Source organism: Phyllopteryx taeniolatus, chromosome 8 (genome assembly GCF_024500385.1).
Source record: "Phyllopteryx taeniolatus isolate TA_2022b chromosome 8, UOR_Ptae_1.2, whole genome shotgun sequence".
Classification (NCBI taxonomy): domain Eukaryota; kingdom Metazoa; phylum Chordata; class Actinopteri; order Syngnathiformes; family Syngnathidae; genus Phyllopteryx; species Phyllopteryx taeniolatus.
Window position 1 is genome coordinate 1,594,787 of NC_084509.1, and position 14,067 is coordinate 1,608,853.

At 39.5% G+C, this 14,067-nt stretch overlaps 1 protein-coding gene across 5 annotated transcripts in view; it reads left to right on the forward strand.

The window, feature by feature from the left end:
- Window positions 1-14,067, forward strand: part of LOC133481868 (F-BAR and double SH3 domains protein 2-like) — a 49,202-nt gene that overhangs the window by 15,555 nt on the left and 19,580 nt on the right. For 3 of the 5 annotated variants that reach the window (XM_061781108.1, XM_061781103.1, XM_061781104.1), the window contains 8 exons: window positions 1,474-1,553; window positions 1,923-2,067; window positions 3,709-3,842; window positions 5,391-5,445; window positions 5,618-5,746; window positions 9,233-9,355; window positions 11,111-11,206; window positions 11,929-12,003. In XM_061781108.1, coding sequence (XP_061637092.1) covers window positions 1,474-1,553; window positions 1,923-2,067; window positions 3,709-3,842; window positions 5,391-5,445; window positions 5,618-5,746; window positions 9,233-9,355; window positions 11,111-11,206; window positions 11,929-12,003 — 837 coding nt within the window. The remainder of the gene's footprint in view (window positions 1-1,473; window positions 1,554-1,922; window positions 2,068-3,708; window positions 3,843-5,390; window positions 5,446-5,617; window positions 5,747-9,232; window positions 9,356-11,110; window positions 11,207-11,928; window positions 12,004-14,067) is intronic. The other 2 variants (XM_061781105.1, XM_061781106.1) reach the window with 1 other exon arrangement.

Here is a 14,067-nt window from a genome sequence, read left to right on the forward strand (position 1 = left end):
AAGGCAACGTTTGTGGGGCAGATCGCAAACTGAAGGGCATCAAATGAAGGGGGAAGTCTGGGGGAGACGCGGTCCTTAACCAGCTTCTCAAAGCACTTCATCTTGATAGGAGCCAGTGCTTCTAGGTGATAATCGTTGAGGCTTGTGATGGTGAGCTTTTTCGGCACTGGGATTATAGTAGCTACAGTATCTTAACACATGTTGGAACAATGGCCTGATCTATTGAGGTGTTAGAAATGTCCGTTAGTGCCTGGGCCAGTTGGTCAGCACATTCCTTTAGCGGTTGTCCATGAATGTGGTCAGGACTTGCTGCTTTCCAGATGTTGACGCTCTGGAGGGTGCGCCAGACGTCAGCGACCTCAAACCTCAGGGCCTGAACCTCCTTACCTGGGTTTTGTTCACTGCCTCAAACTGTGCAAAATGATTGTTCAAAACGCCTCGCTGGTCATGTAGGGTTTCTGGTTCAACCTGATGGTTATAGTAGCCTAAACAAAGAAAGTAAATTGAAATGAAACTGAATTCTGCTGCACACACTATACATTTGAGCCTTGCAATTGGCACTTTCATAGGGTCATCGCGGATTGGCTGTTGTCGGTTGCACATTATGGCCAGCAACTTGGCTGCAGGTCCAGTGGAAATCCGGCAAATCCGCACAGCATGAAGGTTTGTCTTGGCATGGCCATGAAGTGCCTCAGGAAAAATTCCAAAGAAAATTCAAAGTGACGAAACCCCCCCCCCCCAAAAAACAAGTCAGTGGATAAACAAGACTAAATAAATACTGTAGGTAACGTAAGGGCGGTACGGTGGAAGACTGGTTAGAGCGTCTGCCTCACAGTTCTGACTATAGACTCAGTAGAGAATGAAAAAAAAGAGGAGCATTGATTACAAATGAGAATAGGAAATTCACTAGAAGCTACAGTACAGTATATGATAATTATTTGAGTAATGTAACACAGGGTGTATCATTGTGTTCAGCTTCCTTGTGTGGCGCGCATTCATCGTCACAGATACTCTATATACAAAGGGAAGTGCGTGTGTGGGTGAGTTGTTACTAGTGACACAGTGACCCACTGCAGTGGATGTAGGCTACACACTCCTGCAGCCCTCTAGTTTCTGACTGGGGCGCATACTGTACCTACAAGATAACTGTGCCTTAATTGATACATATGGCCTGCCCAGTCATTGTTATAGGAACAATCTTGACAGGGTGAAAATGTTAAGATGATGATTGTTTGATTGAAATGTATTACAATTACTGACAAAGTAGATCAGCACACAATAAATGGGCTTGCTTCAATGGGGTCGCCATCCAACTTTGTGCAGATTTAATCACACAGGGAAATGAGACATTGTATTTAAAAAACAACCTTATACTTTGGTGTTGGTAAATTCAGTTCAAAACTGTAAACTGTATTGTGTATAGCAATAATGTATTTTATGAAATAATATTATATTCTCTACTTGTCTTCTTAGGCTCTGCAGAAGTTAGCCAGCCAATACCTAAAGAGAGACTGGCCTGGAATCAATCCTGATGACCAGAGAACAGACTACAGGTCTGTGTGTGTGTCCATTCAATTACAAACTAACTTAATGTACTGCATATGTGCAGATTGCACCTGTGGCAAAACAAATCCAAGCACCGTCTGTGTAGTCTGCGTAATTATTCTTTGTTTAATAAAAAGACACTGAAACGTGATGATTTAAGGAATTTTAATTTATGCTCTGGAGCGGATTTGAGCAAATACAGCAGCACCAAGGTTAATGAAAAAGAATCATGCATCATCTTATATTCTTGTTCCTCTGCCCTAGAGTGGTGCATTAAATGTAATTACATGATAACTTAACCATTTATATTATACATTTATACAGTAATTACGTCAGTAACAGTGCATTGTTCCACTGTGTTTGTCCTGTCCAACCAGGAATGTGTATGCAGTGTGGCGGTCCTACTTAGAGGGTACAGTGCAGGTGAGCCAGTCCAGACTCAATGTGTGTGATGACTACAAGAGTCAAGTTTCAGATCCTGCAAAGACGGTCAGACTCTACAAGGAGCAGCAACTAAAAAAGGTGAGTATACAGAGGGAGACACTTGTGTCGTTTCATGAATAGTTATCTTGTCTTTATTCTCTGCAATGTACAGATTTCCTTAACTAATGGCTTCTCCTCTTAAAGCTATAATCCACAACTTCTTGTTTAAAAATAAGTCATTTTCACCCAAACCACTAATAGAGGAGATGAAGCAATGCTGATTAAGCCATTCAGCTCCTCTAACACCTTGCCGTATTTGTCATAAATCTTAGTTTTTTATATTGAGTGAATGCCCTATTTATTTCCTGCGCTGGCCTGGTTGGTGGCGCACTGCAAATAACGGCACGGATTGACGACGCGGAAATGACATATGTGCTTCAAAACATAGTAAAAATGTTGTAGAAGCACATCGAAGGGGCATAACATGCATTGCCTACGTCATATTGAAGCGACTGCTCTGTTCTTTTGTTGTAATGCAGAATTTGAGCTTAGGGGGGCACCAAAGGTTACATACAATATAGCTTTAAACATTGGGGGTGTTGTACACTTGTATACAACCTGGCTCTCCTAGGGGGGGCTGGGCGTGTGGGGCGGTTGGGGGGTGGCAGGGGGTTGGCAGGGGGGCTGGCATTACGTCCCTGCGACCCCCACGGCCACTTTACAATTAGTGCTTTGTTTTTTGTCTTCGTTTCTCTCTCTCCCCTCTAGAAACTTTGTTCTGTTCGACTCTGATTCTCAATAAACTTCAATTATAATACTAAGAAACCACAGCAGAAGCTTAAAAACTCCACTGTGACACAGTAAAACTGTTCCGGCATAAAAGGGATACAGACCTTCCATTCTGCTTGTCCTAACAGCCGAACAGGACGAAGAAAAAAAACAAAACAAAACAACAACAACCTCAAATAAGGAAAAACTTACTGTAGTGGCTGTATTTACCTTGATAATGACTCATTATTACTGACAGTCCATCGACTCACCAAGTATAGAGGAGCCTGACCCTTGAAGTTTCAGTAAGTGACTGTCAAAATTTTGTACTGAATCCTAAAATGACAGGGACCCAATGCAAGGATGACGAAAGGGGAGTAATGTGGCTAAACCTATGGGAGCTAGACAAAAGCCTAGTTGCGGCATTCTGAACTAATTGGAGATGATCTAATGAGGTTTTGTTGAGACTGGTGAAGAGAGAATTGCAATAAGGAGACAAAAGCCAGAATTATGATTTCTAGTTCCGAATTACATAATATTATGTACCTAAGTTTAGTAATACTTATGAAGTGAAACAAGCAGGATTAGGTTAGATTTCTAACATGTTTATCAAAATGCATTGCCTGATCGAATATGACCCCAAAATGTCTTCAGCTGCAGTGCATATTTTTAAAAAGTGATCCTAAACAGTTGGCAACTTTAGGAGCTAAGGGGGGCATCAATTACCGGTAAAACTAAATCTGGAAGTCATCTGCATACATGAGGTATGAAATACCTTCAAATTTGCTAATGTAATTTCATGTAGTGTGCAAACAGAATAGGCTTTAAGACTGAACTTTAAGGAACACCGCAGGAAGGGGCCACTACATGAGGACATACTTTCATCGTGGCGCACTTTTCACATGTGATTTACTGTATGTTCAAAAGCTGTTTTGCTTACTTCTTCCCTATGTTTCTTCTCCCCTGACAAAGATCATCGATCAGTTAAGTGGCATTCAGGCAGAGCTGCAGGAGTCGGTGAAGGAATTGGCGAAAGCCAAGAAAAAATACTACGACTGTGAGCAGGTTGCCCACGCGGTACGAGAAAAGGCGGATATAGAAGCCAAGTAAGTGTGTGCAATTTAGGGATGGAAATACTTTAGATTTGTGCAAACTTCATGCCATCATTCTTCTTAACAGCTAAGGGCAAACACAAAACAACAAGTTAATAAATTGAGTTTTATTACCAGTTAATAAATGGAAGCCACCTAACAGCAGCAAGCCTAAGTGTATTCTGGTTTGAGGTTATTTTTCAATTTCTAACTGAAGTGAAATGAGCTACTGCCAGGTTTATGTGGCGAGTTGCAGTGCCATATTGTGTAGACTGCATTGATTGACCATTCAGCTCTTTCCTATTGACTGCCACTCAATAGAAAGTTATAGCTACTCCTCCGCCAAGCCATTTTATTTCAATCGAGAAAAAGAGTGCCTAGCGGCTTAGCGCAAGGACAAACAAACAGACTTAAGGGTACACTTAGAGTAGCAGTATTGTTTGACTCATTACCATACGGTACATTGTAAATATATATACTGTACATCATTTTTTTAAAACTTTTTTTTCTTTTTATGTATTCTTCCTGTGTGCTGCTGCTATCTAATTACTGCTATGAAAACCCAAATCCCCATTGTTGAACAAATTAAAGGTTATTCTGTCCGTACTTTACCACACATTACCTCATTTGATATAGGAATACACGGTATATCACACTGATGCAGACATGTTTACATTTCTGAGAGAATGTTGTACACATTTTGGTGTTGCAAATTGAACACATACAGGCATAAGGAACATAAAACCCACAGAGTCAGCACACATCCTGTTATCAGAATGCCACAATGGCTGAATTATGATGGCTGCGTCAGGCGGAGAATTATTGCTGTCAAGCACCTGCATCCTTAAGATTAATTTTCAATATGAATCAGAGGTTTGACAGAATTCTGGGGGAGATCAGATGCGTTCTTCTAAAGGTTTGATTACTATACTGTACACTGAGTAGACAACTGCTCAAATACAATAGCTGCATGGAAATGTTAATTGTTTATTGTAGTTGGTAGTTCATAGACCTGCGTCCTACTAAGACATGTTTCTAATATTTTTTAATTCCACTCTGATGTAGCTAAAGCCTCCAAGATCTGTTCTCTACCACAATAATACACATTATTATTATTAGTAGTAGTATTTTTAAATGACATCACACAGTTTCACTCAAAATGTATGAACCCACATTGCAAACTAGATTTTAGGTTACCTATAACACAATTAATATCTTAGGCAGCCATTATTATTAAGCCAGTCTAGTTCAAGTTTGCACATTTGCAAAATTATAATTTTGAGTGCAACTCTATATACCTTTCCAACAGTGTCACTCAAAACTGAGCATTATCATCATTGTCAAGTTGAATTTTCACAAAAGCTGTTGTATTGATTTTCACTAGATTATGCAGGTATACCTATTAAAATGTGACTAGGATCCACATTCAGATTCAGTGAATATTAACATAGCTTAAGCAAAATGTTCTTGTAGTAGTTTGAATTCAGTTGGAAAGCACATTTTAATTGCTATTTTAGGTTAAAATGAATGTATTGTTTCTTGTTTATTGCTCTCTCGTTTTAGGTCTAAACTGGCTCTTTTCCAGTCAAGAATTAGCTTGCAAAAAGCGAGTGTAAAGGTAAGAGGGTTTTTAAGTCAACCATATAGTACTGTGTGTTTGTCTTCTAATGTGGTAGGTTAATGTTAAAAAATCTTTGCATCATTTAAAGCTGTTTCAGTTTGCATCTCGGATGAGCCCCACACGGAGATTAAAGAGGAAGTTGAACTGTTGTCTGTCATTGTCTTTTCAGTTGAAAGCAAAGAGAAGTGACTGCAACTCGAAGGCAACACAGGCCAGAAATGACTATTTGTTAACACTAGCTGCCGCCAATGCTCACCATGACCGTTACTACCACACAGACCTGCTCCACAGCATACAGGTATCTGTCAAAATGATTGAAAGATGTCTGAGGGAATCCGCTAAAGACTTAATTTCCTCGAGTCCATGGACTTCATGTTTAATTTCATTTGCAATTTATGTTTATAATAGAGATGCAGGATAGGTATCGGGACTGTTATTATTAACTGATATTGTGAACAATTGACCTCGCACCAATAGGTCCAATATGGAAGAAAAAAATGCACCGGTAACGATAACAAGAGCCTTCTCATTCAGTGGTGTGCTGGTCGCTTGCGTCTGCTGTTGGATTGGCTTGTGACAGTCATGGATATTTTAACCTACGACACCAGAACTAGTCAATATCCAAAGTACTGTAAATTAGCATATGATCGCCAGGACTTGCTGAAATTTTCAATCATCCAGTGACTTTGAGTTTGTAACTGAGACACTTGTGAGCATAGTACCCTTGGCGCTCAGTGGTCGCCAAGACCTAGTGGCCTATGAAGCACCGGACTCGCGTAGCATTGTAAGCCGATAGAGGAGCATGCGGAGGTGGCTTATTTGGACACTGTAACGTGGTTACCGAGGCAGGCTAACAACTAAGCTAAAAGGTAACCCCAAAAGAGCGCCGGTCCTATCCATCTTCCTCTGCAGCGTTCGCTGACTGCACAAAAAATTAGATCATCGGCAAATGGAACTAATATCAAAACACACAACAGCCTTCTTCAGCAGGACCAACGCGACCGTGCATCCACTTATTATGAGTGTCGGACGGCTTATCGCTTGGCACCGATGCTCCCCCCCGTCCCCGACACTTTTCGCCCAGCCACAAATTTAAATGTTGAATTTAAATACACATTAATATGAATCATTGCCCGTTCTTATATTGTTTAAAATTAAAAAAAACAATATTTGAACCTCTGTATTATTTGAATAACTTTTTATTGATTGGACAGTAACAGGGTACATTTATACATGGCATTGTACTTGTGTATTGTGACAATAAAAAGGTGTCCTATTATAGGACCAGTTTAACATGAAACAGCGTATATTGTATTGACACAAAGTCAATACAATATACATAAGTAGGGGGTCCCTGCTCCACCTTTCCATCAGTTTGGGGGGTCCTTGGTGTCGAAATTGTTAAAGAGCCTTAATATAAACCATTAAAAAATGATATTGGTTATCGGTATTGGTATCGGTTTGGAGAAGCTGCAAGTTATCGGTTATAAGTATTGGTGGAAAAAATTGTTGTCGTGCATCGCTAGTTTATAATATATTCAAGGGAGCTGAAGTATTACTGCGATGACATGTTCTTTCATGGTTTTAGAGTTTCAGTCATGGCTCATGTCCTGAGGGAATTTCCAGGAAATTCTGAGCTCAGAGAGAGTTTTGAATTAGAAATCAACTCAATCTGAGAAAAAAAAAGTCACATTTCCTGTCACTGTCTGTGGAGAAGAGACTTCTGTGGGTTTTTGATTTGCTTGGATCAAAATTGAGCAATTTCGGTTAAAATGATGGACAGGCATGAAATTGTAATTTACAGTAAAGGGTACTCGGAGCAAAGGAGGAATCAGAAGTCTTTGGAGGCAGATTATCATTTCAAACACGTTAAGATGGGTCATAATTAGAGCTGCTTCATCACTCATTGTTTCACTGCTAAACTTTTGGTTTAGTCCAGGAATCAGATACTGATAAATTACAAAACACTTTTGAGATTTGTGTGTTGAGTGTTTGTCAAATAACTCCAATTTGCGGAGATACGTACACGTTCATTACTAAATAAAAAAAAAGGTCCATTGGCAAAAGCAGGTACTATACAAGGTATGATCAGGTACTATTTCTAGTAGCTGATGGGCAAATGGGCGGAGCTCTTACGTATCCGGGTGATGTTAACCACTGCTGGTGGCTCATTGTTGGAGAAGATTTGTCATCGCCGCGTTATTGTAATATAACTTATTTGAAATGAGAAAATACATGCTGCTATTAGCGTGCACTGATGCTGTAACTTAGCTCTGGACACTGCAGTTTTACTCCACAGTCACCACTTTGCTGCAGCTATCTTGAATAAATTAGTCTCCCTACCTCCCTGCAATTGTCCACTATGGTTGTTTATTAGTGTGTTTTATCTATGAATTAAATTTTTTAATTCAAATTTTTCGTGGTTTTTCCAAGTGCCTATGGTACAATTTGGCCGTGGAAAATCGACCGATTGGAAGCGAGCAGAGCTGAGCTGAGTTTATAATAATGTGATGTGGAAAAACCTGGAATACCAACCCCGATATCCAAGTAAACGACTTAAAAAATTAAAGACTGTGGACAGTAACAGGACGTTAGGCATTAAACCAATGCATTTAGACCATTTCTGGAGCCCCTAAAAAAAAATTACAACTCTAATATGATTTAAAAAAAAGAGTTTTGTGCCCCTAAAACCTGATGTTTCTGTCCTCTTCAAATCTTTCAGTCAGTAGGATCTTACTTTTACCCCTCTGTTTGATTCCTATCGTTATCTCTGTGTCGCTCTCTCCTCCCTCACTCAAGCCTGAGGTGCCCATGAGCATCTACACTATAAGGCAGTCCTGAATAATAAATCAGCAGCTCTGAGTGACAGAAGGCTGCAGGGGGTTGTGCACATACACAAATACAAGAACGTCTACACAATACGAGCGAATGGGGGACAGTGCCAGAGGAAACCAATCTGCTAGTTATTTCTCTCCCGTGCTTGTAAGTTCACTCCATAAACATTTTCTGTCCCGATGTGTTATCAGATTCATCTGTTAGACACAAACACACACGCAAGTCACTTCACAGTCTGGACTGTGTTTATTGCACATGCATTCATTCAGCCCAAACACACACATAAGCAAATACAGCAACCCACTGGCTATGATACAGGTCTTTTCCTGGAAGCTGACTCATTTCATTTCAGCGCCACTGCAAATGGATTAATACCAAAAAAAAAAGCGTGGGAAGAGAAGAAAGAGGGAGAAGGAGATTAGCATCAAAATAAGGAAACGTTTAGAATGAAGTTAGCCCACCCTTAATGACATAACTTCCTTTACATTTCCTTTTTATTGTATTGTGTGTGATCATACGCACAAACATTGGCATTATTTATGCCTGAGTATTTGAGAATGTGTGTGCGTGTGTGTGTATGTGTCTAAGTGTTGTATTGTTGTGAACCCCTTCACCTCCTGCAGCTGTGAGAAATCAATCCAATACAACACATGTACGCACACATGCACATTTTCTGTTTATATATGCTTGCTTTCACTATTACCTGTTATATCTACCGAAATCCTTACTTTTCCTTTTCATTCATTTGTACTGTATATCTTCTACCTCTCTGTCTGATGTGTTTTGGAGTAATGTCTGCACTACATTAGCTCTTTGTGTAAACCCCCAACATGTACGTGCCTGAATTATGATAATTTATTATTATTATTTTTGGATAATTTACTTTTTAAAGAATATGAGAATCCACTACAACAAATCCATCCTTGCTGTTATTTCTTCTGTCCTCCAGGCCTTGGATGGCAGGATCTATGAGCATGTGAAAGACTACTTGATAGCATTGTGTCGCACTGAGCTCGAAGCCTCACAAGCGACACACAACACCTTCCAGTTCCTGTTGGACAAATCCACCAGGGTGAGTAAGATGCAGCCCTCTTTCACTGAATTTTAACATCCACATTTTGGTGGAATCCTCTGGAGGAAATCAAGACTGCTATGAACTATAATGGACTAACACAGAAGCACAGAGGTGTAATCAACACAAAACTAATACACTGGATGTGTTTACTGTGTTTAAGTGCAATTCAAAAACACCTATAATATTCTAGAAAGCCCCAATGTCACACACTTCTTTTATTGATTCAAAAGTAACGGCAGTGAACAATACTTCACTTACCTCTTAAAGATACTTTGAGGAGTTTTGTTAACATTAGTGTCCTTCATTCAGATGTATTTTGCATCCCCATGATGCTAATTCTTCCATGTAAAACTAGAATAAGGGCATACTCACACGAGGCAAGCCATGCCATGCTAGAGTGCACTTGACACCTAATGCCTACACCAGACTAAAGGATTTTAGCCCCGATATTGGCCCGATTAGCTATCGTGGGTAATTTCCCAGATCGAGGCCGACATATTTTGTCGGGAATGACAAAACTTCTTTTAGTGTGACATAATCCACGACCAACGATTTGGCCCTACGGTAGCCAAAATGAAAAGTCTAGCATGTTTTATTTTTTTGGATATCTTCCGTTTAATGTGACATATAAACGGCAACTCTCCGACAGCGCACCTTGACGTCAAGCAATAGTATTGCGTATTGTGACCCGCTCATTGCTGTCAACATACTTGGTCACCGTTGTCAAAATGTATTCACCCGCACAAACCAATGTTTAGCGACGCTTTCGAGCATGATTCGACAGAATACCGGCACGTTTTGGTGCAAACATAAGTGCTAGCACTAACTTACTAGGCTACATAACGTTTTGTTGCCTGCTCGCGAGCCGTATCTTATTAAAAGTATGTAAACATACATCAAGCAACCCTTGAATGGATAGCTCAAAACGTCATCTCCCAAGCACCCCGTGACACCGTACGTTTTTCTCCTCTCTTTATAATATCGGTACTGTAATTGATTCTTAGATGCGTCGAGGTACAGTCCTTACAGTTGAGCTTCTGCGCCCTCACACACTTGAATTGACGAGTTGATGAATTAATTGACGGTACCGCGAGTGACAACTACATGCCCTTCTGGGATTAATAAAGTAATCTGAATCTGAATGCATTCTTGCAATGGTGAGCCTCCAATGACGATGATTTTGTACCAATAAAAATTTCCATTGTCGTGTCTTTCTCTACAAAATAATGCAAAATATTCATAATGGGTGTTGTTATTACAACTGCGCATGGGAACCACTAAGTCATCTGAGTGAACTCTCACTTACAGTATATCAACTTCGCGTCAGACAAAACACTGATATGATTGTCACACGTCACATACTGTAAGTCCCACGCTCATGTCTCATGCAGCCAAACATGCACACAGCTCATCCTCATAGCTCATCTTGCTTGCACAATGACTACATATTTAAGTCTGTCACCTGCATCATGTGACACAAAGCCCAAACCAGATAAAACGGAAAATAATTTAGATTTTGGTCTGTTTGTGTCTGTCTAAGGAAGGTGATGACCTTTACTGTCTTTATCATTAGGGATACTATAAGCTGGTGAGATACTGTAAATAATTTTTGCTTCACTTAAACTTTCCTAAAAATGTATCTTTAATATAAGTTGCTGTTGTTTATAGAGCTTATTGTGCTCCTTCATAGTCTATCTTGGCTATGCTCACTGTGAAGTGGTGTAAAGCAAAGTGTACGTGTCTCTTCCTCAGATAATACAAGAGTTCAACCAGCAGTTGTTCATGCAAGAGAACCCAGTTTTCCACAAAGCACACGACTTCCAGTTCCAGCCAAGCGAGTGTGACAAGGTGAGAGCTGGTGAACGCAATGTTGTCCTAATTTGCTCGCTAGTATAAAGTATGATCATGTTGACACAGCAGGCCACTTTTTTTTTTCTTCCATCAAATCCATCTTACTGACACAGATTCACACATGTACACATCCTTCACCAAGTCGAAAAGATGTTATTTAACCACATGTGCCGTTTTCTTTCATTGTACATCTTATGCGGCATTCAATGCGACTTGTCATTTAACTTTAATCTCAGTTGGATCAATAAAATGTAGGTACATGTTTTTTTAGGGTGATCTCATATTCTTTGGAAAGATCTGCTTTTCTTGTGACACCTTGTTCATGAATTGACATTCTCTTAGTAGTGACAATTGTTTTTATATTTGTAAATAAAGCCTTGGTAATTTAACTGTACTCATGTTGTTGTCAATAGATCCAAGTTGTCAGAATAATGCTGCTGTGGAAACTTGACACCTGAACTCAGAGTATTGTAGCTAGCTATCCTTCTTAACATGTTTTTAATCTGTTATGTGCTTTTCCACTCTATATATTTCTTTCATTCTTTTTTCTCGAAAACCTTATTCTAACATCTGAGCTCCCTATACAAAATGAGCTATTCCTTTCCTTTGTCTTCCTGATACTACTTAACCACTGATAACACTTTTCCCTGAACAATTTTCCCACTAACTACTCCTTGTGTTTGTCTGTTTGTGATGCTGCTCTTGGCTGCATGTGCCAGACTCTGAGCTCGGTGCCGCAGTTGGTCGACATTGAGCCTTCACCCGTCAGTGCCATGAGAATGACCCTGGCACAGGTAGCCATAACTATTAGCATTCCTGTCTTTATTGCATCAAGAAGCCATGGATCATCATTTCTAAGCCCTTTGTATCTGCTCCCATGATCCCATCACTGATCATTGTGGCATTTTATGCATATGATGTGTATGTGAACATCATTGTACCGTACGTCCCTGTAATCATACTACAGGATTCACTAATGCATTTATATACATATATTTATATACACGCAGACACAAACAAACACACACACACACACACACACATATATTGACATATGGATAGACACATGGATTTAAGATACTATTTTGAATGTTTTCTGAGTGTCATCATTATTCCGAAAGGCTCCCCATTACATTGTAATGACTAACTATTAAGAAAAAAAGAATTGTGCTTTACTGAGTAGTATGGCCTGCCCCATGCTGATCTGCATGACATTTTCAAATAATCCCCAAAATGTTTTAATGGCTTGCCCGCATGCAAAAGCTGTTAGGAGGCCTCATAAAGTATTGCACAACCCAAACTGCTCCATGCTAATTAGCTTTAAAACCTCTTGTTTTCTACTTTTTGCAGTGTGATTAAGGTCTTAAGTTTCCTATGATGTAATACACCTGGTTTCACACCTTAAGCAGAACAGTATTAATAAACATGAATGGTAAATGGTAAACTGTAATGATGCACTTACAGTATGTCTTTTGTATACTTCTGGTCTCACATTTGTGGATCAGCAGCAAGTTGTTGTTGTGTAACATCTCGCCCATCCTTGTCAAAATAAATGTCTTATGTTGACACATTTATGTATGCAATTTTACAAACTACATGGGCACCCCCACCAAAAAAAAACTAAAATAAAAATTGCTGTTATTATTTTACTGGACCTTTTTATTCCGGGACACTGTTGTTTTGGTCTTATTTTGATAAGTTAAAGAATGCATTGAAAAAAAACAATTCATGGCTGATGTAGATGCAAAGGATTTCTTAATGCAGTTAAGATCTGAACTCTGATTTCTCATGCTTCCTGAATAACCCTTCTAAATCAGAACCCCATGAATCCTGGAATTGTCATCTTCAAATATGCCTGTGCCACTAAGGAAGATAACATCTATTAGTGGAAAAATCTTCTTTTTTAGAATATTCAGCTGGTCAGCTGATGTAACTCAGCACTGTTGTTGGCTAACTTAACAAAGTCCAGATGACAACACAAACAGGCTTTTATAGTAAGTGCTTAGTGTGATACTATAGCTGTATCACCTCATCCAACTCTCTTCTTACTTGGGTGCCTTTCTGTGTAAACTTCACACATGTTCTCCCCATGCATGTGGATTTTCTCTGTGTGCGTTTGCTTTCCAAAAACATGTTAGGGTAATTTTCAGCCACAGAGACAACAAGCCAGGCTTTACTGGTTCTGGCCATGCGTTGTCAATTTTAGCAGTTTCATTAAGCAACATCTATTCCATGAAGATGGGGTAAACTTTCTTACATGGTTGTGAAAGAAGCTGCTACATACTGCATCACTTGGGGGTTATATAACTTGTTTCCAGCTAAAACATGTGAATCGCTATCATAATTAACCATTGGAAAGCTCTTATGCATTTGCTTAGTAGGTGACCCATGTACTTCATGTTGCTTAAGGCTTGTAATTTACCAGAGATGTAAATAACATGACGATGAAGAAGTAGGATCCCCATTTTTATCACGGAGTTACCGTGATGCACAAGAGGATGTTAATTATTAGCATATAAAACATAGCTTTTTATTTTAGTAGTCCCAATACTGAATCAAGGTGTGGTATTTTGATACTTTCAGACAAATGAAATCTGTATTTTCTAAACATACTGGATGATTTCCTGCATTACTGAAGAATGATGTGCACCACACACCATGTTCCTCTCATGTGGTAGTACACACAAAAATGCACACATAAACACTGTGTTGTTCACATGTGGTTTTGATAGCGAGAGAATAACCAGCAGCTTTGCAGCACACCCCCAATTTATTAGAGCAGACAGAAGAAAAGTTTCTTTCTTACTCTCTTTAGCTACAGTACATGAACAGCATCTGCCTGTTATAAATCCAGTTTC